The sequence below is a fragment of the Psittacula echo genome (genome assembly GCF_963264785.1).
Source record: "Psittacula echo genome assembly, chromosome: 9".
Lineage (NCBI taxonomy): Eukaryota > Metazoa > Chordata > Aves > Psittaciformes > Psittacidae > Psittacula > Psittacula echo.
Genome location: NC_137745.1, coordinates 14,950,294 through 14,977,219, shown reverse-complemented (window position 1 = coordinate 14,977,219; position 26,926 = coordinate 14,950,294). Strand labels below are relative to the sequence as shown.

Below are 26,926 nucleotides of genomic sequence, written 5' to 3'. Positions count from 1 at the left end.
GGATTACAGCAATGCCTAAAGTGAAGCTCTGCAAAAGACATCATGATATCAAGTCTGCTTAGTACTCTATAGGAGAAAGCACAGTTTCACAGCTAAGCAAGCTCTGAAGTCTGCCCTCTTTCCAAAGAGGCAGAACAAAAGCAGCTTCCATGACAACTGCTGTTAACTTGTCTCCTACAAAGAGGCAACCTACATAAAAATCAACTTGATCTCTATTGATAGATCTCAGGTCAATGTCTAAGTGAACCACTATGCATTAAAATATCCACAGTATGTAAAAAACATTCAACATATACAGATAATTAAATACGCTTTAAATTACAATGTTTGAAGAAGAACTCCAAACACTGACTTACCTTCGTACTGACAAGTATTCTCTACCGATTCACTCATTTTCAAGTATTTCCTCAAACTTCCAGACTGTTTTTCCAGCTTCCTTTTCAGACAGCTTCTATTTCTAGGGTCTTCAGAATCAGAATCTCCACTTGTGTTTTTTTTCCTACTCTGGATTAAATTAATAAGTTCTTTGAGTCTATCAGGATCATAATCTCCAGAATGAGACAGTTTTCTCCTGGCTTCATATTTTGCACGGATTCTTTTCCTTATTCTTGCATTGGCAAAATCTGAGTCTTCTGCGACTTCATAATCTGAGATGGGACTGAACTGCTGATATTTCTGATTTCCTTCCATCAGTTCCACAGCTCTAGAAACAGGTAGTTGATATGCCTCACAACCAAAAATATAGTTTTGCAAGGAACTGTCAAGATGAGATTTATTTTTTGGAGCAGAATAAAGAAATTTTTTTTCATCCAGCCGTGATTCATACCGATATAATATAAATTCTCTATATTTTCCAGAGCCACTACATCCTCTTTTCAAATACTCATGTATATACTTCTCCACAACAGCATTGAAATCTGCAGTAGTGTCTTTACGAGACTGGATTAAAGCAAAATGTAGAGACTGAATAAACTTTGTGAATTCTGGAATGATTTCCTGATTTTCATGCATGGTAGCTGAATTTTTCTGTGTTCCAGATGGAACACTTTTTTGTGCTGCCATAGGAGAAAAAGGAATTCACAATTAAAATCAAATTATAAAGTTATAAATAAATTATGACTAGTTAGCAATATTCTGCATTATACATATTTGGTGAATGACAGTTTGGAATGACTGTGGAGAAATAGCCGAAAAGCCAGGAGAGTGATTTTTTGGAGGGAAGGTAATCATCTTTAAAGCCTACTTAAAAGTCAACCTACAGATAGTCATGATAAACTGCTCATTTTCATAATTCTGTGGTAACCCATATCCTAGATACACATATCATTGTGAATATAAACCACTCCAGTGACCCTTCTAGAAGGCTACTTCAAAGGCTTACTAGATTTACTATGAAGCAACATAACAGCCTCCCACAAGAAACAAGGGAAAGTATTACTCCTTCCTATGCAGTCCTGATGCATTCATGCTGCTTCTAAGCTCACTAGACCCTTACAAAATGATCCAGCTTAGTAACCCAGCAGAAACCTACACAGCTTTTTCCATTCCTTTCCAAAGCAATACAATTCACTAAATCAAAGAGATGCAACTGGAGCAATCTGACCCTCCTTCCAACCACAGACAAACTTTTTGTCATTCAGCCACTGGAGCACCCTGAAGACTCAAATCAGTCATTAACCTTGTGTGAAATGTCATCTTGTATCATATTCCCTCTTACCCAATCTAACATGGACTGAATTTTCCCAATTGTTAATTATATAAGAAAAATGTAAGGGGTTATTAGAATCATAAATAGAGACATAAGAACCTAAGAAGCTGCCAGGACGTAGGACAAGAACTTATTTAGTTCTTAGCAGCCTTCCAGTACCTGAAGGGGGCCTACAAGGATGCTGGGGAGGGACTATTCATCAGGGACTGTAGTGACAGGACAAGGGGTAACAGTACAAACTTAAACAGGGGAAGTTTAGATTGGATATAAGGAACAAATTCTTTACTGAGAGGGTGGTGAAGCACTGGAATGGGTTGCCCAGGGAGGTTGTGAATGCTCCATCCTTGGCAGTGTTCAAGGCCAGGTTGGATGAGGCCTTGGGTGACATGGTTTAGTGTGGGGTGTCCCTGCCCATGGCAGGGGGGTTGGAACTAGATGATCATAAGGTCCTTTCCAACCCTAACTATTCTATGATTCTATGATTTGTAAAAGTGAAATACCTGGGAAGAGCTGTGCCTTGATAATATTTTTTCTAACTCACAGCAGTCCAAAAAGGACTGCACTCTGCTACTAGTAGCAATTATTGCAAATTTCAATGGTAAAAGATTAAAGTTTGATCCCAAAGCCAAGTTCCTGTAGTTATTTGTTATTACTTCATTGTATCATTATGTTCTTTGTTCTTTTACTTAGGTTTTGGTACATAGCCCAACACAAAAAAAAAACCAACCAAAACCAAACCATAAAATCAAACAGGTTCACTGAATGAAGACTTAGATGTTTTGACGTTAGAGAAAGCCCTCAAACCTCTTAAGTGCAATGCTACTGATGCTCAGTTCTACTGGAATATACAGTCAAAACATTGGAACAAAGTTTTGCTTTCTCAAACATGAACAAAATGAACCTAAAATATGTTATTTAATAATTGCTTTCATGAATAAATGCTTTTTGAACACCATCACCATGACCATAACCAATGCAAACTGTTATTCCTAGTTTACACTGACAGGGTCTTCAACACAATCTAAACTACATCTAAATAAGCATGTACACACCACTCTTAGCAGTGAACAAACTTACCTGGGTTCACTATACCTCTAGGTTCTGGGAACAGAAACAATGCATGCAGCATGCGGGGCCGTCCAGTTTGATGGTCTAGAAGACAAGAAAATAAGACCAGTTGAGAGGACCACCACTGTGCTTCAAAATCTGGTACTCAAAAACCCACTGAAAGAAAAAACCAAAACCAACTCAAAACCAAAAAACACCCAGATATGCATACCATAAGGGGATATCATTTGCCAAGGAGAAAGAAGAAAAAGAAATCCTCTGTCCAGAAGTGGTTTCACAAGAACCTGTTTTCAACCAAAAAGAGGATATGGTATCAAGCACAGATATACATTCACTACTAAAACTCTTACTGCTTACTACTGGTAAGCTAAATTTCATCATGGGCAGAGAAGTGCCCAAGAATATGCCAGCTAAGGAATTCCAGTAAGATCATGGATCTTGTAATGCACCTTAATTGTTAGTAAAATTATTTTTCAAAACAGGAATAGTAAAATCTGTTGCACTCACAAGTTTCTCTTTCTCTAGTTTTTGAAGTAAACTCTCAAAGTGACTACCAGAACGAGACTTCTCCACAACTTCATACAGGCTACAGTACATGCCGTTCTTCAACACTGACACAATACAAAGGTAGAGAGAGAAGGTAAGAAAAAAGCCCAAACAATACAGTAACTCAGAAAACTCTTTAAAATTCCAAATTTTAAAAAATTAAGCTGGAATTACCTTCTCTTGCTCCTACATAAGTTTCTTTATACAACAGCGCTGGTGAGATTTTTTTCTTCAGTTGATCAATGCTCACAACTTTTTCAACCTCCAATTTCTCTGGACTGGAGAGGAAGGGTGGGTAGAAGGAGGAAAAAAAAAAAATAAAGATCTCTTTACACCGCCCCCCCCCCCCCCAAGTCCTACCCTCATTGATCAAGTAAGAACTATTCAATACATGCTCTTAAAAATCAGTTCCTTGGACTATCTCATGAGGCAGTGGTGTTCACTCCTGGCAAAGGAGGAGTGTGTGTTACTTCAAAGGAAAAACCAACCAACCACCAAACAAAAAAGAGGTGCTGACAGTATTGGGTGCATGCACTAAAAGCAGCTCTGAACACACACGACTCAAGAGTCTAGTCTGGCATCCTTAAAGTGTCTAGTCAGTATGTATTTTAGATTTTCACCTGAATACATCCAAAATTCACCAGTCTCTACTAGAAAGAGTTTTAACAACTCAATATTCTAAACTTACTGCTTAAATGGTAATACTCACAGCTTGCATGGAAGGAAAGGACGTGCTGCTGATTTCAAGGAAATGTGGCACAAAAGTTTGCCTTTATTCCAAAGCTGTCCCCTCCATAATGTATAGTTGTATTTATCTAAATTAAGATAGAGAAAGGAAGATTAAGTGAAACACTTGCAGATTATCTTAAATTTTACTGAACCTTTCTGTATTTTGTGTTTGTTTGTGAAGCAGCTATAGGAACATCTTGATTTAAGACGTTTAGCCTTTATGTTAGCATGGGTTGCTGTGCTACTTGAAATCTGATGCTGTGTTGCTTGAAGTCTCTGTTCTCTGTAACATGTTAGCCTTAGTCCTTACTCTCTAGACCATAACCAGAGTGCCTAGGGTCTATTGTATATAGGATGAGTTATGTGACAACCTGGCAAGGTAGATATCTAGCCGGCCAGCTTGGCAACAGTGTAAGATTAGGGTGTCCTTTAGTTGAACTGTCCTCATTATATTCTCATTATACTACTAAAAACCACGCAGGTGAAGACCCTTCCTCCGTGCAAATCACTAACCAATCATTGTAACTGGGAGTACATTACCTTGTAATTTGTGTGTATAAATGTAACAATGAAATGGGCATGGGATGTGCTTGATTTGTGGAAACTCCACCTAGCACCCAGGCCTGTAGTAAAGTGCCTGCTTCTTAGTGCTACATTAGCATTAAGGAGTTTTACTCTTCCTGAATTCCGGTGACAAAACCACTTGTGGGACTGAAAGGAAATGGCAATAAAAAGGCAGTGAATCTCCAAAAGCAGTATAGGGAAAATTCCATACTAACACCAGACCAGATGACAGTATGTTAAATAATAAGCTAAAAGGTAACACAAAGAGTATTTACAATCCTATCTTGTTTTAACCTGCTCTGAGCAGATTAAAGGAGGTTAGTATGTCACCCGTACCTGTCTATATGAGCACACCCTTGATGCCAACATCTGTGGAATGGTATCCTCTGTCCCTACCTTAACTGTCAACCACTTTCAAACATTAGTATTTTACTGGAATGAGGTTCAAAAGAAAAGCAGGGCAGAGGATCATATTAATTTAAATGCCACTGAGCAGGAGATTAAGAAGCAGAATTTAGGGTCTTACTTCACTATAATTAGAAAAGGAGAGGGAAAGAAAGACTTGATTTTGCTCAGTTTTGGTTTGTTCCGGTAAAAGAAGACACACATTAAGGTATCTGATCACCTAGTATCATTAAAACTCAAGTATACAGTCAGCATAACTAAGCTCGTTAAAGATAGAACTACATAGGGAAAAAAGCCTATAACCTTCCATAATCACCATCATAAAAGCAGTAAATTTCAATTTATTCTTACCTGTAATTCTATCTGCGTTGAAGCTGTTTGATCTATCAAAAAGAAAAAAAAGACAGAATGACTAGGTTGAAGCAGAAGCTTCTAGCTACTAAATCTGACATTCAGGATACTTTACCAGTCTCACAACAAAGCAACACTGATAATTTGCTCTCTAACCTCAAGCTGTTAGGCATTTTGATCGCTGTTTTTTTAGCACTACATGGTACAGCCCCCACATCTTGATGCCTTCCTATCAGCATAGCTTTCATATTGTATCTGTAACCAATTGCTCACTTCAATATTCTCTCCACAAGCAGGAAGACACCATCAGTGAAGATCTCAGTAACAAAGTATACAGAAAATACTTTTAGAATATTGTCATGGTTTAAGCCCAGCCAGCAACCCAGAATCAGGCAGCTGCTAGCTCACTTTGGGAGGGATGAGGAACAGAATTGAAAGAATGTAACTTGCATGGGTTGAGATAAGAACACTCCAATAACTAAAGTATAACACAAAACCACTACTGCTACCACCAACAGTAGTAATGATAAAGGAAATATCAAGGGGAGAGAATACAACCACTCACCACCTGCCAACTGATACCCAGCCCGACCCGAGCAGCGATCTAGCCCTTCCAGGTAACTCCCCCCAGTTTCTATACTGTGCATGATGTGCTGTGGTATGGAATACCGCTTTGGTTAGTTTGGGTCAGGTGTCCTGTCTCTGCTTCCTCCCGGGTTCCCCTCCTCCCTGGCAGAGCATGAGACTGAGAAAGTCCTTGATCAGAGTAACAATGCTCAGCAACAACTAAAACCACTGGTGTGTTATCAGTGCTGTTCTCAGGCTAAAGTTGAAAACACAGCACTGCACCAGCTACTAAGAAGGAAAAAACTGACTGCTACTGCAGAACCTAGGACAAATACCAAACAAAATAATGCTGTGAACATTTTTAGGCCTGAATTTTCTCAGTTAATCAAAAAAACAAAACCAAAAACAAACCCAAACTAAAACAAAAAAAACAAAACCCCAACCCACTATACATGGGTTCCACCTAGGCAGAGGGTGAGTAGGTGAAGAGAGCAGCAGAACTGCTTTCTACACAGGCCAGCCTGCTGCATAAAACCAATGCTGTCACCTCTTGCTTTGCATTAGAAATATTTATTATTCTAAGCCCCTGTAACATGTCCATTCATGCACATCTAAGTCACTTCTAAGCTACTGCCAAGAGCTATAAATTCTTCATGCTGCATGCAGTCTTTCCAAAACTCCTTTTCTAGCTTACCTTGATGGAGGCAAGAATTTTGGTAATGGCACCATTTCATCTTTATAAGTAAATGACACGACAGCATAAGGACATACATGTCTTGGTCTTCTCCTGATTTCATCAAAGCCATATTCATAAAAATAGTACTAAAAAAGAAGTGAACACAATGTTTATTACAAGTCTGATAACCTGTATTTTACAAATACACTAAAATCCATGACCTTTCTTCACTGAAAGGTGTACTCTGATTCACAGGAAGAGTGATATTATACGATATTTTTATTTACAAAAATTTTTGTAAATAAAAAAAAGATATTTTTTGTAAAAATACACCTCATGATTATTTAAATAAACAACAAAAGTTTGTTTGAAACCCATTATGCCATACATTGACTGTTATACAAACCAAGTTGTAAGTTACTATAATAAATCACATCTATGTTTATTTTACCAACAGCCTATTTCTTCAAAAGGTGATACTTAAAAAAAACTTCTAAAGGTCCTTCACATATGTACTTTGTTATACAATCAACGAAGGTCTATTTTCACCTGCTCCTCCATCCTCTACCAAACACTGACAGGACGGACAACAGTTCAGGAGCTAATCAAGAATGAAATAATAATTTTGAAACAATTATTTGAAAGTATATTCTTGATGAGGTATGGGACAAATAACAAAAGAAATCATTGAGGAAAGTATTTCTACAAGTTCTGGAGTCTATCCTTAGTGCAGTCACAAAACTCTGATTTTAAAGAAAAATGTTAGCTCAGGCAAGTTTGTAGTGAGAAATGAAAACATATATTCATCTGCCAACCATCTGATTCAGTGCCCAGCTCTGACTTACAGAAGTCAAAAGAAGCTGCAATACTAAATAGGACGCTTTCAAGTTAAGTATCCTGAAATCTATGGACTTGATAGAATAATCCAACTGCAACAGATTACTGCAGTGAACAGCTGAAGGAACAAAGACCTGGAACTGATCCCATTTTGTCCTCTCCTCCCCATCTCCAAACCTAAAAATCTGGTATGGGAAACAAAAAAAAAAAAAAAAAAAAAAAAAAAGGGGGGCGGGGGGAGAAGGGATGAAAGGAAAGAGAAAAAAAAAAAGCTGTTCTTTCCTAGCCAGTTTTACTTTTACACTTAAAACTCCTCGTTCTCTACTCCCTGGCCTACATTCCAGTCCTCATATATGTTCCCTAGCTATCTCTTACTCCACCTACATCCTGATTTGAAGGAGCTCTCCATCAGGTCCAGGTATATATATACACACACATATACATATATATAAGGGAAACAGAAGAGACTGACATGTTCTTAATTTCTAATACAGACATCTATCTCTGAGCTACTGCTAAACATACACCAGACTGCAGCGTTACAGGACATGGTCATGTCAGGACATTTGACATTTGTTGTATCTTCAGTGATTTTATCTCCATCATGTCGTAACTTATGTTTATGAAATCTTAGATAAGAAGTTAACACATGCACAGCTTGCTTTCACCTGCGTGAGTTCATAGGCTCGATAAGCCAACAAAGAGGTCACTTTATTTGCATTCTTTGAAACATGACACTCATGCTTTGGTGTTGGATCTAATGCACTCTTTACTGTTGATTCCATTGCTTTCATACCGATGTGGTCATATATGCTTTTCATTTTTCCCTGTAACAAAGCAGAAGATTTGTAAGCATAAGCTTTTTCCTGAAAACTGGCAAAATACTTCAAGTACTAAAGGACGTAAGAGCACAAAAACGAAAACAGGCCATTAAAAAAGCAACTTATATAAGTACATTATTTTCATAGAAAACACACCATTTTCACCTTCTATAAAAAAATTATGAATTTTTTTAAGCTCAATGTCAACAGATTCTAAGCCTGGAAGGGTTCTAGTTTCTCTACAAGCAGCTAACTGTGTAAATGGAAGCTGAATAAGTTAGGTTTAAATCACCTTTATTTTATCAGTGAGCAACAGAATCCTTCAAGAATAAGCAAAATAAATTTACCTTTATTATTTTAAAAATAATCACATCTCCAGTTGCTCCAGCTTCCAGAGGATTGGGCTGCAATAAATCAGCATACCTGGAGATATATACACCTGAAATATAAAAAAACCCCAACACATTATGGTGAATATCAAAACATTATTAGATGTTTAAAAAGCATTACAAGTTCAACATATAGCAAAAAATAAAGATACAATAATTCTTCTGGAGCAAGATCAGAGAAAGGTGAAAGGTTGCAGCTTCAAGACAGCAGAGTAAATGTTTACTTGCACCAACACCAGCATAAAACACTGCAGCAGAATATGGACACCAGCTCAGTTTAAAAGGAGCACACCCACACTGTTGTCAGCGTTGTGTCTAAGAGGCCAAGCCCTGCCCAAAGGCTCTACAGATACTGTTTTCAGGTGGGGTTTTTTTAAAGAGCTAATGTTCCGTACAATACCCCACTGCACAAAGTGGAGATAAGCACCAAAGATATGATAGCAAAATAAGGCAGGAAAACACTGGCATCTTCAACAATCTTTCATCCTACACTGTTGCAAAAACACAGTTTTGGAATCATAAACTGACACTCAAATGGAAACGTAAAATAATTTCTTGCTTTTCAACACTTCAACCATAATTTCATAGATTTTTTTAAGGCCTCAGAAACATACTGCATCTGTTGGTTGAGCTGACTACCTCAGATCAATGAACTGCAACTGAACTGAGTTACTCAGAAAAGCATCCATTTTGCTTAGGTTCCCCTCATTCCAAGTCTGTATTTAACTGCTTTGATAAATTGCTCCAGAACCTTTACTGGCTAAGCTAGTAAAAAAATATATGCTCATGTACCTTTCTTCTCCTCACCTTGCATCTATCCTGCTTTCAACATTCATACTGTCACCTCTGTATTATGTTACTCTTGAAAAGGATGACAACATCATTTCTTGATTTTCTATTTTATAAGCTTTGCAAAAAAGGAATTTTGCATCCTGCACTTTCAAATTTCTCAACACCCTGTGACTCTTCCAGGTCTCCAATTCATCTATGCTCTTCTTGGACCTGAGGATCTAAGAACTTTAGTTCTACCTACATCAATACTAAGCTGAGCTGCAATTGTCACTATGTATTTCTGAATGCATATACATGCACATATGTATGTACAAACACAGAGGCAACAGACTTAGACTGCCTTAGTTCCTTGGCCTCCCTACTGTACAGGGAAGACACGATATACTGGTTCAAGTTAAGCCAAAATGAGAATTAGGTCTTCCCTGCAGGAAAGGAATTAAATAAACTAGTCAAAACCAGAGTTATGAAATAATGTCCTGATGTCAATCTACTTTGCTAAGAACAATTAAGCTGTGATGTTCCTGCAATAAGTGATAGAAAAGGACTGAAAGTTTACACAACTGCAACACATTATCTGACAACTCACACTGTACAATACCAGCACATATAATCAAAAGATAGTTACCCATGGAAGGGCTGCCGAGAATTGTTATTTTCGAGTGGCCCACCTGCAGACCCTTTTCACATATGCTTTGGATCTGAAGAGAACAGACATTTTTGTTTAAGCAAGTCTATCCGAAAAGCCAGAATATGAAGAAACAATTACGCAATCTTGATTGAGCTAAAACAAAATCAAACCCTGAAAAGCCTCACAAGCAAAACCCAGACTGAACTGCAATACAAACTATTAAACTATAGAAGTCAAATGCTCAATATAAAGCAATTACACAGATTCACCTGTAACTTAAGAACAGCCTCCCTATACCTTAGACACACTTTATGAACATTACTTGCTTTTAATACACAAAGCAGAAAGAAACCTGGCAAATGACTGAATACTTAGGAAGTCCTGGCTCTATAATAGCAGGAAAACCACAAAAACTCCCTGTTCACCACTGCCATTAAAGATGTATAATCAAAGAAAAGACAGAGACAGTAAGGTCCATTTTCTAGTATTACATGTTACCTTCTCCTTAAGGTAACTCTTCTTGACATAGAAAAAAATAAACCAACCCAAAACAATCAGAAAACCCAAAAAATCCACATCACCAAAATTCAACTGCAATGAAAACATACAACACTCCTTTTCAATTAAAAAATAAACACAAAACCACTAGAAACCAACATGCCATCCAGAAATCTCTTTTTAGTTATGAGGCAGAGCCTAAAACAGAGAAGATACTTTACAGAAACATGCACATGGAGCACCTCTAATAGCAGAGAATAAAGGACTTAAAAGGTGACATAATATTGTATCTCCTTCCAATTTTGCAAAAAATAACTTAGTGATTATGTCAATAAAAACATTCAATTTAAAAAACAAAACCAAACTTCTAACTGAAAAACAAGAGAAAGAATTTTAGACAGAAGTTTTTTCTTACCTGAGGTCGATCAACCATCAGAAAGGCATAGGTTTCAGAAAGCTCTTTTTCTGGGCGACCATCAAATTTCAGCTCCCTGCGTTTTTCTGTGTACTATTAAACACACAGTTATTAACACATAAGAAAAATTATGTCACATTCAAGTGTCAATGTTCTAAGGCCCCATCTATGTTAGCAGATCCAAGTGTACAAAAATGATCAGAAGAGTAAGTTGAATGAGACTACAGTATGCTAAAATTCTATTTCAAACCCACTGCACCATGGAAAAAATGTCATTGGCTTCATCTGCCCAGAGATTTGTTTGTTTAAAGAAGAGACACTCCTCAAACAAACCTGTGCAGTAATGTTTTAGTGTTATCTTTGTAGCATAACTAGCTACAAGCACCCAGCTCAATGCCTTCCCTATCATCTTTGAAATAAGCCTTTTTCTCTTATTAGAAGACAGATGATTACATTTCAGGTTGACCATCTACTTTTGCAGTTGCACCTCACTGCTACTCAGGTGGTTTTCATCAGTTGCAATACTCCTTAGCTGTAACTATGTTACAGTAATGAAGAAAAACAAATACACATCAGAGCTTACTGTACAGTTTCAAGATAGTAATTACAGCAAACCAATTATGTATTCTATTACAACATATGTGAAGCTTGTTGACACTGGGACTGAAAACTTATTTCTCAGTTTGGATTTAAGAGACACCGTGTAAGGTACAGCAGAAGTGTTTCAACCAAGCTGCTCAACTTCCTAGTTCAAGTGATCACCTCTTTCAGGTGATACTTCTTGGAAAACAACAGAATTACAGAGACTGTGTGAACTTAGTGTCAGAAAACAATTTTCATCTTAAGTTTCACAAGGAGCATCATGCCTTCCAGACAAGGCACTGTAACATTTTTCCAGGTTATTAAAAATACATAAAAATTAAGAAAATGTTTGAGAACTTAAAATGCAGAGAGATGAGCAACACCAAATACATTTTTTTTTTTTTAGTCTTTTTTGAGTATCTGGCAGGCAAGATATTATATCTATGAAGTAACAAAGTCACCTGAAAAACAGCTGTTTACATTTTTGAGGATGTCAGTTTGCAATTATGAAGAACATGAGTACAAAATAATCTCTATGTCTTTGCCTCTGGACTCAGAAAGGACATTAAATTTCATTTGACTTGTACCTTATTCATAAAGAAAAGCCATAAATATACTCACTTCCTTTTCCAACAGTTCACTGTGAACTAAGCTGGCTCTCTTGTAACTAAAATTGGACACTGAACTTGGTTCCAAGTAAGATGAATGCAGAATCTTCACAACATCCTCAAATTCTCGAGATCCTACAGCTACTGGCTGGAAGAGTGCTATAAAAGAGAAGACAAATGGTTAATGCTTCAATTTAGAATACAAAATGCCTGAAGTATTTGAGAAAGATGGAATTCAGGGTAGAAAGTTTAACTTGAAGTTGCCTGGAATTATAGCAGCTTCAAAAAAAGAAAAGAAAACAAACCACATTTACTTAGGAGTTGTTACTATTACTTCTGAGCAGCTGGTTCTCAGCAGCTTAGAAGGGAAGCACCTCAAGTCTGAATTTACCCTTTGAAAACGTCTGATATGTATTGCAAAACACTGTAATTAAACTTCTATAACTTTAATTAAACTAATTAGCTCTTTTAATTAAGAACTGCAAATTGGTCTATATAAAAACCTTAACAACAGATTCATAGCTCTGCCTCTCTTTAGAGCCCTTACGGGGCTTTTTGTTTATTTATCATAATAAGACTAAATATGAATGAATTCAACACTGTCTGAAGAAGTCAAATAAGCTCCTGGTACTAAAACCACACTGCCTGTGTTCATGCTTTATCATCTTATCCTTTAACGAGAACTACTTTAGAAGGACAGCCCTTCATTTACTGTTGTGCAGATACACCTTCCAGGCAAACCTTTGCATGAAGTCTGCACAGCAAAGTGTTCATCTCCCCAAGCTTCTTCAGTTGTATTTGGGTACTGAAGGTGACAAACTGATCAGAAGAGCAACGTGAGAGAAGGCCAGCAGAGAATCTGAGCGCAAGTTCTGAGAGTAGTGCCTGAGAATACTTCCCGGGAAACTGAACTAGTTCAGTATTACAAGTGTTCTCAGAGTAACTTCCAAAATACTCACAAGAAGCACAGTATTGTTGCAGCATTTGCAAACTTCAGTCAGCATTCCTAGCAGCAGGTATTTCTGAGACTGCTTTTGCCCTTTTCTCTCTACCAGAATAAACCACCAAACCACCATCACCAGAAAACACTAGAAGTTACAACAGTTAGGAGTAAACCACAGTACTACCAGTCTCACATAAAAGACAATCTACCATTACTCAAAAAGCAAATTAAATTACATCTCCAAGTTCATTAAATTAGATGGGAGTAGATTCAGACAGTAATCTTTTCCTCATTTGCAAGAAATATTTACTGCATTAGCCTCAATATAAGCCAAGCGTTCTGAATGAAAACTGACCTGGTTTATCTCGTAAAAGCTGCACTTACACACAGAGTTTATAATGTAATACCCCATGTGCAAACCAAAGTAAAGCAATGATTCCCAACACCAGCAACAATGAATAAGTCATTTTTTTAAGAGTGCAAGTTATGGAAGTGATTAAGAAACCATTCTTACATAACATCCTTCTCAGTAACAACGCCTTCATTCTTGAAAGGCTGACAGCAATATGGGAGCAAAGGTAATTGGAAGAAAATGAAATTCTCAACTTTGTATTACTAAGATTGAATGCATTTGTACTGAAGAGGGAAACACCAGTAAACTATAAAACAAACCTACTACTATAGATCGACACACACTGGAAAAGCATCTCCCATTCCCACACACCTCTTTATTGCTTCAGACAAGGAGTTATTAAACCCCACTGTTGTGGTGCAATAGTTTCACATATTGCCTGTTCCTCTTGTCTCTGAAAGGACTAGGGAAGGCAGCAGGTTACCAACGCCAACTGCATGTCCAAATTTCCCAATTTTCGTATTGGTGGTTCCTGTACCTCACCCCTTCCCCCTAGAAACACACACTCAGCCAAACACACCCTATTTCTTTCATCTCCAACCCAGGCAACGACAAAAGTCTACGGGACTAGCTAGAAAGAGTGACCACAAACCATACACAATGTGTTCCCTACTTCCCAGACACAAATCTAGGAAAAGGCACATTATTACATCGATCAGGACCCTGCCATTCATTCAAATATTGTCAATTACGTTCCCATTGGTGTTTAAACATTTTCTGCTTTGCAGAAAGTTCTGGCAAGTAAGCCAAGACAGTGTTGCCCACGAACAGCAAGCTACGGAGAACCTAGTATACAATTATGTCTCAACAGATTTATGGAACAGCTCTACTTAATCCCCTAAATTACTGAATAGAGCAAATTAGAGATTTTTTAAAAGAGTATTGGGGTTTTTTTTCCAGTTTCTTAGCAGAGGACTAACAGATATGTTTTACTGCTGTTGCTACTTATTATTTGATAATACATTTTCTCGTTCTTCACCAAGTTTATATCCCAAACACATCCTCCAAGTTCACCAGAGAGACTACTGAAGGCAGCAGAAGATCTGTTGCTATGCTGTGGTGAACACAGATCAAAACTGAAATATTTTGAAGTACACAGGCATAAAAGTTCCTTTTGAGATTCCAATTTTTCAATCTGAGAACATACACAGCATTAAAACAAGGCTGATTCCTCCTAAATGATCACATCACAGTATCACAGTATCACAGTATGTTAGAGATTGGAAGGGACCTCAAAAGATCATCTAGTCCAATCCCCCTGCCAGAGCAGGAACACCTAGATAAGGTTACACAGGAATGTGTCCAGGCGGGTTTTGAATGTCTCCAGAGAAGGAGACTCCACAACCTCCCTGGGCAGCCTGTTCCAGTGTTCTGTCACCCTCACTGAGAAGAAGTTTCTTCTCAAGTTTAAGTGGAACCTCTTGTGTTCCAGTTTATACCCATTACCCCTTGTCCTATCATTGTTTGCCACTGAGAAGAGCCTGGCTCCATCCTCATGACACTCCCCCTTTATATATTTATATACACTAATAAGGTCCCCCCGCAGTCTCCTCTTCTCCAAACTATAGAGACCCAGCTCCCTCAGCCTTTCCTCATAAGGGAGATGCTCCACTCCCTTAATCATCTTAGTCGCCCTGCGCTGGACTCTCTCCAGCAGGTCCCTGTCCTTCTTGAACTGAGGGGCCCAGAACTGGACACAATATTCCAGATGCGGTCTCACCAGGGCAGAGTAGAGGGGAAGGAGGACCTCTCTCGACCTACTGACCACCCCCCTTCTAATACACCCCAGGATGCCATTGGCCTTCTTGGCCACAAGGGCACAGTGTTGGCTCATGGTCATCCTGCCATCTACTAGGACCCCCAGGTCCCTCTCCCCTACACTGCTCTCTAACAGGTCGTTCCCCAACCTATACTGGAACCTGGGGTTGTTCCTGCCCAGATGCAGGACTCTGCACTTTCCCTTGTTATATTTCATCAAGTTTCTCCCTGCCCAACTCTCCAGCCTGTCCAGGTCCCGCTGGATGGCAGCACAGCCTTCTGGCGTGTCAGCCACTCCTCCCAGCTTAGTGTCATCAGCAAACTTGCTGACAGTACACTCAATTCCCTCATCTAAATCATTGATGAATATATTAAATAATACTGGTCCCAGTACTGACCCTTGAGGCACTCCACTAGATACAGGCCTCCAACTAGACTCCGCCCCATAGACTACAACTCTCTGGCTTCTGTCCTTCAGCCAGTTTGCAGTCCACCTCACTACCTGATCACACATCAGTGCAAGAACAAGATTCTACATCCACTTTTTCAGAAGAAAATGCTTAACAATCCAAAAACATCACGGTAATGGAATTTCTGTTCCTTTGAATGTGCACTGTCCAAGCAATACAAAGTGAACAGGAACAGCAACTACACCTATAATCTTGCCTTAGTTTACTTCATGCATAAATTAGGAGTGATTGGGTTCATGATCTGATGCCATCCATTGTCTGGGAAAAAAGAAGCATGAATAAGGTTTGTTGAATGTGTAATCCTCACAGAAAGAAACACACTACTTATGTTTTGAAGATCCCTTATAAACACCAAATTTTGTCACCAAAACCAACTGTTTGCCTGCCACCTTTTCATGCACAGTACTAGCAGACAATCCACACTCTGTTTAAAAACTAGACAGCACTCCCTAGGAATTTCTTCTCTGGGGCAGCCTGCTAATTTTGTCTATTGCATTCTTTTTCTGAGTTGCCAAACACTGGATGGAGCATGAAATAACTACGGAAGTGACTAAAGGACAGCACTGTAATCATTAAACTAGAATGTAAGTTATTTAGCTTTGAATTTCAGATCAACTATCACATACAGCAGTCAACAAATCTGTCAAGAGTGCATGGCATAAACTTTCTTTCCTTTTCCATGCATGATTCCCCACATACACTCATCATATCCACTTCCCAGTTGTTCCAGAACTTGAGGCACTGCAGTCTTCACGTTCCTACTAAAAACCTGAAACATTAGCCAGTGAGTTAAGTAGCACGGCAATACTTTCCAATTTGTCATTGAAAAGCACTGGTATTGAGCAGCAGCTATTTTCCAGCAGGTTACAGTCAGTAAAGAGGAGCTTGCACCTCACCTTAAGGAGTCCAGAAGCAAGAAAAGAGTACTAAGCTAGACCTTCCATAGCAGTCACCAAGCCTTATGTGCACAAGCAAATGATGAGATTAAGCTTGTCTTCAGTCCTACATTAAAGACAGCAGCATGTACGTACGTATTTTTCAGGCTCACTATACAAAGCTGATGTTGGTATGCTGCACCTTTATTGACCTGTGTAAATTAAAGTGATTTATGTAGGGACTAACTTGCAGCATCCTTATACCACATGCAAGTCAAATAGTACAGGTTTTGCTGGCTTGTTCTGCCTAAGTAAAAATAAGCAAAAGAATATTGGTTTTGTTCTGTTTCCACTCAGTGTATTGTAACATATATGAGTACTATTAGGTGAAAACTTATTTTAGACAATATAGCACGTAGTCAAGGGACAGACATTAGACTGGATGTTCAGATGCACATAATTCCCTACAGGCTTTAGATTTATCTTTCACAGCTATCCGATGCTTCAACATGAGAAAACAGTTTGGAGCTATAATGTTTGGTTGGCTTGGGGTTTTGGGCGGTTCTTCTAAGTCAAAATGTAAGGAAGGCAACAGAGACATTCTCCATAAGGAAACTTGAACTAACTTTTAAGTGAACTTAAGAAAACTACCTATTCTGACAGAATGCTAGCACTCTTGACAAACAAGTGTTCCTGCTACAAAAACTTCATTGAGAAGTACCATTTTAAGTCTTCATTTTTTAAGATTGACACCAAAAACGGATGGTGTTAATGGATCATAACATTGTTATTTTTATGATTTTTTCATCCCAAGATGTCTTTTGCTTTAAAGAGGTCTAAACAGTTATCAAGTCCAAGGACTGCTTAATGAAATAACCATGTAGAAACATCAAGCAGCAAAAACACCTCTCTACCAAAGATACGGACAATGAACCACGAAATATTAAGAAGGGACAACCTAGACCTCCAAGCAAGTATTTCTAAGACTTTCTTGGATAAAAGCAAGACTTTTTTCCCTGACTCAGCCTAAGAAACAGAAGTCAGTTAACTTGGTAGATTATGGAAATAAATGTCCAACATTAATCAACAAGCAACCAATTGAATCATTGTGTTCTGGAATTGTCTTTTGATATGAGGCCCACTCATATAGTTCAGCAAGTTAAAAAATGCTCTTCCAGTAGTTTACCTTGAAAATTCATTTTCTTAATCCTAATAAAATTGAAGTTTCAGGCAGACTTGAAAACCAAGGAAGATGCGACAACTGAATGGGAAGAGGCCATGACAACAGGCAAAGTACTAAGGTAAAAAGAAGAGATAAACTACTCAAGAGAGAATAACACCAATACTAAACTGTATGTCCCAAGAAAACAAACTTGCAAGACAGTTCCAAGTAGGAAAACCAATTCACGCACACCTTAAGAGATTCTCCATGACAACCAATCACAGTTAGTTTTAAGAAGTATGTTTCTTCCAGATGCATTTCTTCACATCAGCAAGGTTCTGCTGCTTTCAGTTCCACATCAGTCTCCAAATAGACGTGGACATGTCAATTCCAGCAAGGCTAAATAAGCAACTTAACTTTGGTTTCTAGGACTTCATGATTTGGGGGGTTTTTTGTTCCCAAAACACATTTTGGTGCTTAAAAAGAAAAAAACAAACAAAAAAACCCAAAACCAAAACCAAGCCACTCAAACAACATAATCATTCTGTACAGATTTTATAACCTATGCATGACAGCCCAGTCTTCACAATCAAAACAGCAGGTGTATCTCAGGATGATATGTCCAGGAACAAAATGGAGATTTAAAAAGCAAAACAAGGACAACTCCAAAACAAGGACAACTCCAAAACAAGGACAACTCCAAAACAAGGAAGCATGGAGGAATCTTGCACATGTATTGTTTTATGCTGGAATTCAGAATGTAGCCAAGACAGCTCTTCTGAGAGGTGGTATTCTGATTAACAAGACGTACTCAAACATTTGTGCTAAGCATGGTGCAAGTGTATGCCACTGCAACGTTAAGATGACCTACACACCACTGATCTTATAGTTCCAGACTGATTTAATTGCATCATTTCCCTAATGCCAATAGAGAAATTGGCAGGCCTCACAGAGCCTGGTGGCAGCCCACTTTGCTAATCTTGCCTGTGACAGACGTGCTCTCCCACAGCACTTTGCGTTGTGGTATCACATGGTGTAATAACAACAGTAATACGCAACTCTAAGATCAAAGCACCATGGACTGAATGGAGAAAGACCTATTTTGAGAATTCTGGAAACCCTAAGTCACCAGTATGGTTAAAATACCCAAGAAGCTTTCTGTAAGCTGAAAGGGCAAGAATTAAAGACAAGTACACTAAAAAGTAAGCCCTTCAGAAGTAGGTCAAGTGACCCTGACTTTAGTGAGTGAATTCTAGAAGCAGTGAAAGAATGGCTTCCCCTTCTAGACGCCACAGAAGCCTGATGTTTCAACTACATAGTCTAAAAAACTTGTTACACACCGTACCAGATGGTTCAGCACAGGCAAATGATGAATTAGATCACCCAGAAAGGTATTCTGCAGGTTTCCATCCACACTGGAACCAAATGTTCGAGAGGAACTTCAGAAGTCTTTGGTTACGTACTAAGTATATCTGAAATATATTTAAAGGTATTCAAATGCAACCACCCTTGGGTCTGACATATGGAAGCACAAGAGACACCATGTTTTATCCAGACATTTTTCTGTCAGATGAGTAAGACTTTTTTTTTTTTCCCCTCAAATCAACCCAGTCCTTTTTACAATGAATCTGTGCCAGACTTGCTCCCCTTCAGGGGGTGGCAATGGGCAAGAAATGGAAGAAAAGGAAAATAAGGATATTACTGCCAAAACCAGAAAGATTGGATAATGAAATAAACCTACCTTCATCTCTTCCTTATAGAAGAAAACATTTCAAGAAGTTAAATGTTAGACTCTTCTCTGAAGATCTAGAACCCTATGAGAACAGGTTTGGGTTTTTTTCATACATACTAAGTTAGTAACCCCATGTTGCAAAGGGTCAAGAACTGAGGTTAACCTTCAGGGAGAAAAGAAGATGTCTTTGTATCACTTAATAGAAGATAAGCAGAAGCCAAGGGAGTTTGATGAAAAGCAAGAATCACCACAGGCTTTAAAGGAAGAGTTACTAGGGAAAAAAAACCAAACCAACCCCAAAACAAACCCTGGACATGTGGAAGACGAATGCTCCCAAGGCTAGGCACGTGTAAACATGAGATGCTCACTTCCTTCCTGCCAAGGAAGGCACATACACTAGATAAGAAGTCTTCTGCGTATCATCGATGAAGGACAGTTATGCTCAGTATTTGCCAGTCTACCCTAAAGAGGATAACACCCCTCTCCTGCAGAGAAGAGGTCAGGGGGAAGAGAAAAACGAATCATCTTCTCTGTGTGTCCATGTCCCAGAGAACCATCTTCGCCGCATGCGACTGCCTCTCCAGAAGCACAGCCAGGATCAACGCTCAAGCCCACCCAGATCACGTCAAGCTTCTCCATCCTTTTAAAGCAACAGTCTGGAATTCAAGACGAGTTTTTGGTTTGTTTTTTCTCCTCCTTGTGGCAAAATAAATAAGGAAAAGAAGGAGGGGTAGGGAATGAATGTAAAAGCCCCTCTGACACTGAAAATCTCATCCCCAGCAGCCTCTCTAGTCCAAACCATGCCACAGCCTCCTCCACACCCGCAGGATTTTGCATGCAGTTGTGTGAGGTGCATAAAGAGCCTGTCTAATGAATAAGATGAAGAGAGGAGTAAAGGAGAGAAAGGAAGGAAAGGGAAGGGAACAACCTTTCTTTTCTCTGCTCTTCCTGGGAATCTGAAAGTTCCTCCTAACATGCAGATCTTCTGGGAGCTTAGGGAGAGGGGGAGGCCCCCCCAGCTGACTGCTGAGCGGCTGCTGCTGTTGTTCATTTGCCGTTGAGATGCTGCTCCTGCGCTGACTGCTTCTAGTAGTGATGCTGAGGTTTGGGGGGACCTTGTCCTCCGCAGCAACAGCAGCCACCAGCAGCACCTCCGCACTGCTACTGCTCTCAGAGCGTCCGCCATTTTGTGTGCTGTGCTCGGCAGCTCTAGGACTCTCCACCCCGACGAGGCCCGCGTTGGTCTTCTCCGTCCGCTGATGGTGCTCCGGCTCCATCTCGTCACCATTAAGCATCACGGCATCCGCCATTCACTCCTATCTCCGAGAAGCGAAAACGACAGCCCGCGCCTCCTCTTCCTCCCCCACCGAGCTGTCCCTTCCCCGCGCCCATGCACCGCCCGCAGCCGCTACTGCTCCCCCTCCGTCCGCTCGCTTTATGGCAACCCCAACACCCCCTCCCCGAGCGATAACATGGCGGCAGCGCACGCGGGCAGAGGGCGGGGCTGGAGCCAGTCCATCTTAGCCAATCCGCTCGCGGTACGGTGGGAGCCGCCACAGCCGCTGTCGCGATGGGTCGGCGGGCGGGCGTGGAGGCTCCGGGGGCGGAGCCGCGTTCAGGCTGCCCGTAGGCCCCACCGCCGGCTGGGCGAGCCCCGGCAGGTCTCGAGAAGGTTCCTCCAGCCCGCGGCCGTCCGCCGCCAGTCTGCTGGGATGGGGCGGAAGAGGCCGCCTGCTCGTTTCCCGCTTCCCTCCTACCAGCGGCTGCGCCTCCCTTCGACTCTAGAGAGGCCCGAAGCGAGGTCTCGGCGTGGCAAGTTCCGGTGTCCGTCGGTGGTTGCGGCGGGACCGGTGCGCACGCAGTGCCCTGGGGAGAGGGGATAGGGAATGTTACTGGGATAACGCCAAATGCTTCAGCCTGCACTAAGAAGGAGGCCGCTCCATGCAGTACGTGGCCCACTGCTGAAGGACAGTGCCCAGGCACCTTCGCCCTCTGCCCGGACAACAGCCCAGCTGCGCACGGGGTTATCGCCACAGGCCCCCGGAACAAGAACCGCGGTGTGCTGCAAGCGCCAGTGCCTGCCTGCCTCTCCTCAGCGTGAAGGGTTTTTCAGTACATTGGACAAAATGAAAAAATTTCCCCTTTGAACAATGAAAAGAAATTATTAACCATGAAGGATGGGCAGAAATTGTCATATACTGCAATAGAAGCTGGGTTAGTTTCATGATTAATTAGAACAGCACCAAATAACCTTCCCCACCCAACAGCTTCCTCTCTATTGGGGACATACAAACTTTGACAAACTGTCTTTAGAGTAATGCCTTTGGACTAACGTATTTTAACTGTAAGGAGTAATTCCAATGAAAACATACAAAAGTATGAGAGACACTTCTTACTAAAACTGTTAAAATACAAAAATTTGTTACACTTCTTTGAGGACAGAAAAAGCAAAGGAAATGTGTGTTATTGCAGTGACAGTTGTGTAACTTTGTTGAATTTAATCCTCTTTTACATGTTTAATCAAGTACATGTATGATCATGACAAAAGACAGGTTCTATAGCAAGGGTACTTCAGTGACAATAGCTACTTGTATTCCATGCCTCATGAATCTACAAACTGCAAGCAAGCTTCAACATGAAAAAACAGAATGTGCAAGTAATGAACTGACCTTCTTCAAAAAATAAACAACTTTAGTGTCTCAGCAGTAAGATAAAGAATTACAGATCAACTGAAGGCCACACAATCCATTGCTCATATACCAAAGAGTACTATTTTTCAAATAGATTGAAACTGAATGCCACAAATAGATTTGGTGCTATTGAAGCTACATCAGGAATTGTTTTTCCAGCAGATTTGCTAAGGAAACTGGGATGGTTCCATTCAACATGGTTTTTTTTCCAGTGCAAGAGCTGAGCAATAAGGTGAAGCTATTACAAGTTTTGTTTACTCACAAAGACAACATAAGATTGTATTTATGGACCCAAGCATGACACAGCAAAACACTCTGTGACGCAAGTGCTAACTTAAATTATTTCTCTCTCGCAAGATCAATGTTGTCTGTTTTATATTTTGTAATTAAAAGAATAGTGCGAGTGCATTTAATCCTTGTGGTCCTTGCGTAAATCAGCTTTTAAGGAAAAACAAGGCTTCAAGTATTATGCTAGTAACTGGCATTTCAAAACAATAAATAATGAGATTTCATCACACCTTTGTTAGGTATCCAGCTTTGTTGGATTCCTCTGTAGTACTTCAAGGTGTTTCTGCCTCTTATTGTCCATCCTACACCTGTATTGGAGGCCAGTATCAATACACAAGTTTAACACTTACCTCTGCCACCCCTGCTGCAAAGCTTGTAACTTCTGGTAAAAGAAGGGTGTGAATATGTGAGAGCCAAGGCAAAGAACGTTCACTGGCAACTCTGAGGAATGAACTAAATTGAAAAGTGCATGCTGAAAATAACCCATTTTTGCAGTGCCTAGGAAATGAGAATACCACATTTAGTTCTACAAGTAACTCACAAAACATTGAAAGTTCTGTTTTCCTTGTTAAAAGTATACTAGTGCTGTTGAACAAATGCATATTTCATTACTTTTACCAATTATCTTAAACCCTGATAACTGCCTGCAGCCATTTATACTGTCATCTTGAAAGCAGCTACCAAGCTTAAATGCAAAGTTTTACCTATGCAAGGAACAAATATTTTCACCTAGCCATTTTATTGACCACTTTTTAGATTTCCTTCAAGTCAGAAGACATAAGTAACTAACCAACCAACAAATGGTCTGGTGCTAATGGTAGCCTCCAGGGTGTTAAAAGAAGATAAGCTAATAATTATTAGTTTCTTCTTAGAAGTCTTTGGGGAGCTGCCAGGTTTAAACAGGGTAATTAGTATCTGTAACTACAATTTACATAAATTACAGAAACATAACACCAAACATTTATCTAATTGCAGAAGCATTATCCAGAGGTAATAAAACCCACAAATGCTGTGTTCAACCTATGGGTACATTTAAGATTGTCTCCCTGAGAACTTGATGTCCTGCCTCTGTTAGGATTCAGTAGTGCTAAAGAGAATATTACAAATGAGCCAACGTACTATCACAGTAATTTTGCTGTGCTTGACCTCATTCAAATGGAATTTCCACCTACAAGGAAAAAAAAAAATAAAGGAAATACCAGAATACCCATCTAGTGTTATTTAAGTCTGTGTTGATCCATTATGCATTTCCAAAGATACCAGCCTGTTTTATTAAGTTTCATTTGGTAAAGCTGCTAAAATCATATCCAGGCTGTGTATGTCTTCAATGTATAACTGCTGAATGGGTTGTTTGGATTTGATTCTATCTGGCTTGCCTGCATTCACAAATGAGCAATAATACCCTAGTGAGTTAGGTTGGTATACTCACTCTCATTTTACACATATGCTTCTTTGCTGTAACTTCTGAAAACATCTAATGATTCTCTTGTGCTACATCCATCTAAACCATTATTTGAAAGACGGGAAGAAGGGTGGTGTTTTGTCTAGAAGGAAGAAGATAAATAACAGCAGTTACCAATATGGAAAATGCCACTACAGAGGAGGAAATATTTTCCATGTCCTTGATGACTGGAGTGAGGTTTAAGTTGTATCAAAGGAGATTTAGGTTAAATGTTAGGAAAACTGTCTAGCAGTGGAAGTTGAGTACAAGAAAAAAGTCTTTGGGGACACTCTAGGCTTTCTTTAGCTTGTGCTTTAAAGTTAGGTAAAAGAAATTTTAGAAGGGGTTCATGCATTTAATGTAGGTGCTTGCAACCAGATCATCTATTCTCATTCTGTGAGAATCACTGAAAAATGCTTTGGGCAAGGTGAAAGAATTTTTCAAAAGAAAATGAGATTTTCCAGTAGCCATGAAGTTGTTGCACATAGAGGTAGTAAGTATGTATGACTTCTTTTTTTCCTTAGGAAAACATATTTTTAGCATGTATATATGTATATACACACACAGAGAACATTTATTTCTTTTTATTTGATTGCTTGTTTGAATTATTGTAACTCTATTGACATACTGTCTACACTAGCTGAAGACCTATCTACAGACAGTGAATATGAAGAAGAAACACTGAGTCTAAATTGCATATCTTCACCATATTTCAGTAATTCTGGAATAGAACTATTTTGTACGCATCAACTATAAAGCCATTCCAGTAAGTTCTACAAGCAGTAAAGAAACAACTACAAAAAAGAGTACTGGTGGGAAACTGCTGTCTACTAAAATGACCCTGTAGCTCTGAGAAGTATGCTTACTACCACTTTTACAATAAACACCGAAAAATACGCTAAAGCATATGTTTACAGTGTATTTAGATGTGCTCAATAACAAGAAGAAAACCCCATAAAAGTGTGTATCATAACAAATCCAAAAAAGGTACGAAGTCTTACTTATTTACCAGACAACATGCAATGAATGAGGTTTTCCTCACCACTTGCTTTGAAAAGATTCTTGTTTGCAGTTATACAGAATTATTGTAGGCATTAATTAACACAAGCCTGAGAGAGACCATCACAAAAATTATAAGGTTATAAAATCTGTCACCTTACTGTTTTTCTAGTTTCTGGTTTCTGTGGTGTCTGCTATTTGCCAAGCATTCAACCATGACTCCCTGGCTTGCACTGAGTGGTTTCCCTCCCATGTACAAGGCAGCTGCAGATCCCTTTGATTCTGAAATCAGATGATACCATAGTAAGTTAGTAATAGAGATTGACATCAGATTAATAGCCACAAAATAAAAGACATTCGTAAGAGTGGGGTGCATAAGGCTCCATGCTGAAGGAGAAAACTTGGGTGCTCGCTCCAGATGTTAACTCAGTATTCTTTCATGAAAGTAGATTTAGAAAAGCAAAATATTATTTTAGTCTAAACATATTGTTACAGTTTAATTGAATAACTAGAAATTTCTATTTTACCTTCCAGAAATTATGCTGGTGATGCAAAACAGATCTCATTTCTTCAAATGTTTAGTGCTGACTAAACTTTTGGTGCCAGGAGATCAAAGATAGGAGAACTGTATCATTAAGCTTTCTTCATAGACTGTACAGAGAGAGGTACCTTCAGAAAATTCAGAGACAAAACCTAATTTACACACTTGGAAAGAGCTTTAGTACCATTTACCAGCCACGGCAAAAACCTGTGATAGTAAAAAGCCTGTGGTGGTAGTAAAAATGCCTGTGAGAGTAAAAAGTGAGACAGACAGGGGCCATAGTCTTGACTTGGCTCTATGAAGCCATGCATGAGTAGCAGAAATTCACCTAGTACTTTTTTCTAACAAATCTGTGATCCTCAGATAAAAGCCTGAAACTTTCTACTTGTATTAAAAAAAAATTATAATGAATACATTTAAGATCTTAAAATATTTTAATGTAATCAAATCAATTCCAAAAAATAAGCATTTATTTCCAGTAGATGGCAGCATCAACCTGTAGAACAGATTACATTATTTTAAAGTCAGTATTTGTGAATAAGCAGGAACTACGGAAGAACTGTCCATTCGGGATGTGGAACGCCTTATTCAGAGCAAACAAGTCTTCCACGTACATGGAACTGGATTTCTGGCCGTGTTACATCCTGACTGGATGTTAAGTACCAGTCAGCACCACCATAAAACAACAGCATTTTCAAAAAGAGCAATCCATTAAACTGGTATGTAAAAGCGCTGATGTGTCCTTCAAATTCCAGAAATACCTGTGGAACCTCAAGCAATGTGGTTCCCACTATTGTCAGAGGCATTCCTAAGGCAGTATCCCTGGTTCAGGTGGGTCATGCTGAAAAGGAGTGACCACTGAGAAACACTTTCTCTACACCTTGGGAGTTCAACTTTGGTCCTGTCCTCTAGGCAGATTATGGCAATTGATTTCCTGGTACTGAGCTTCAGAGACTTTAAGTGCTCCTGGTGCCTCACAGCAGACCTTTGTGTCCCAGTGTGTCCTTGACTTCTTTTCAGTGCTGCAGACCATATCTAGGGAACCAAAGACCACAGACAGTTAAATTTTCTTTTGGTAGTCTCAGAGGACCCATACAGTCCAGACTTCCATGGGTATTCCCTTTGCTTATCTTTCTTTCTCAGTCAAGGCAATCTATCCTTTTACATTTATTCCCTGAGAGATCCAATGTAAAAAATACACAGCTTTGAACTGTCTCATTAGAGGAGGCACTGTATGTACAATGGTAGGTGACCTGAGAAATCAGAAGCAATTTTCTGCATGATTTTCATGCAGAGGTCTACGCATGCAGCATGGATGCAGTAAGTATGCCAGTTCACTGCTGCAGACTCTTACTCTTCTGACACCAGGATCACTTAACCACAATGATCACTGACATATATATTACTTTTCCTTTTTACTTTGTATTCACC

The 26,926-nt window shown here is 39.4% G+C and overlaps 1 protein-coding gene across 3 annotated transcripts in view; it reads right to left on the bottom strand.

Moving 5' to 3' along the window:
• The window catches only part of TASOR (transcription activation suppressor), a 32,007-nt gene extending 11,093 nt beyond the window's left edge, over window positions 1-20,914 (bottom strand). For all 3 annotated transcript variants that reach the window (XM_080625217.1, XM_080625218.1, XM_080625219.1), the window contains exons 1-14: window positions 20,465-20,914; window positions 12,198-12,343; window positions 10,995-11,087; window positions 10,079-10,151; window positions 8,620-8,711; window positions 8,120-8,278; window positions 6,633-6,760; window positions 5,372-5,403; window positions 4,032-4,137; window positions 3,497-3,600; window positions 3,284-3,387; window positions 2,988-3,060; window positions 2,786-2,860; window positions 357-1,055 (exon numbers count right to left, since the gene is read on the bottom strand). In XM_080625217.1, the coding sequence (XP_080481343.1) occupies window positions 357-1,055; window positions 2,786-2,860; window positions 2,988-3,060; window positions 3,284-3,387; window positions 3,497-3,600; window positions 4,032-4,137; window positions 5,372-5,403; window positions 6,633-6,760; window positions 8,120-8,278; window positions 8,620-8,711; window positions 10,079-10,151; window positions 10,995-11,087; window positions 12,198-12,343; window positions 20,465-20,846 (2,266 nt within the window). In that variant the 5' untranslated portion in view covers window positions 20,847-20,914. The remainder of the gene's footprint in view (window positions 1-356; window positions 1,056-2,785; window positions 2,861-2,987; window positions 3,061-3,283; window positions 3,388-3,496; window positions 3,601-4,031; window positions 4,138-5,371; window positions 5,404-6,632; window positions 6,761-8,119; window positions 8,279-8,619; window positions 8,712-10,078; window positions 10,152-10,994; window positions 11,088-12,197; window positions 12,344-20,464) is intronic.
• Window positions 20,915-26,926: the final 6,012 nt, after the last annotated feature.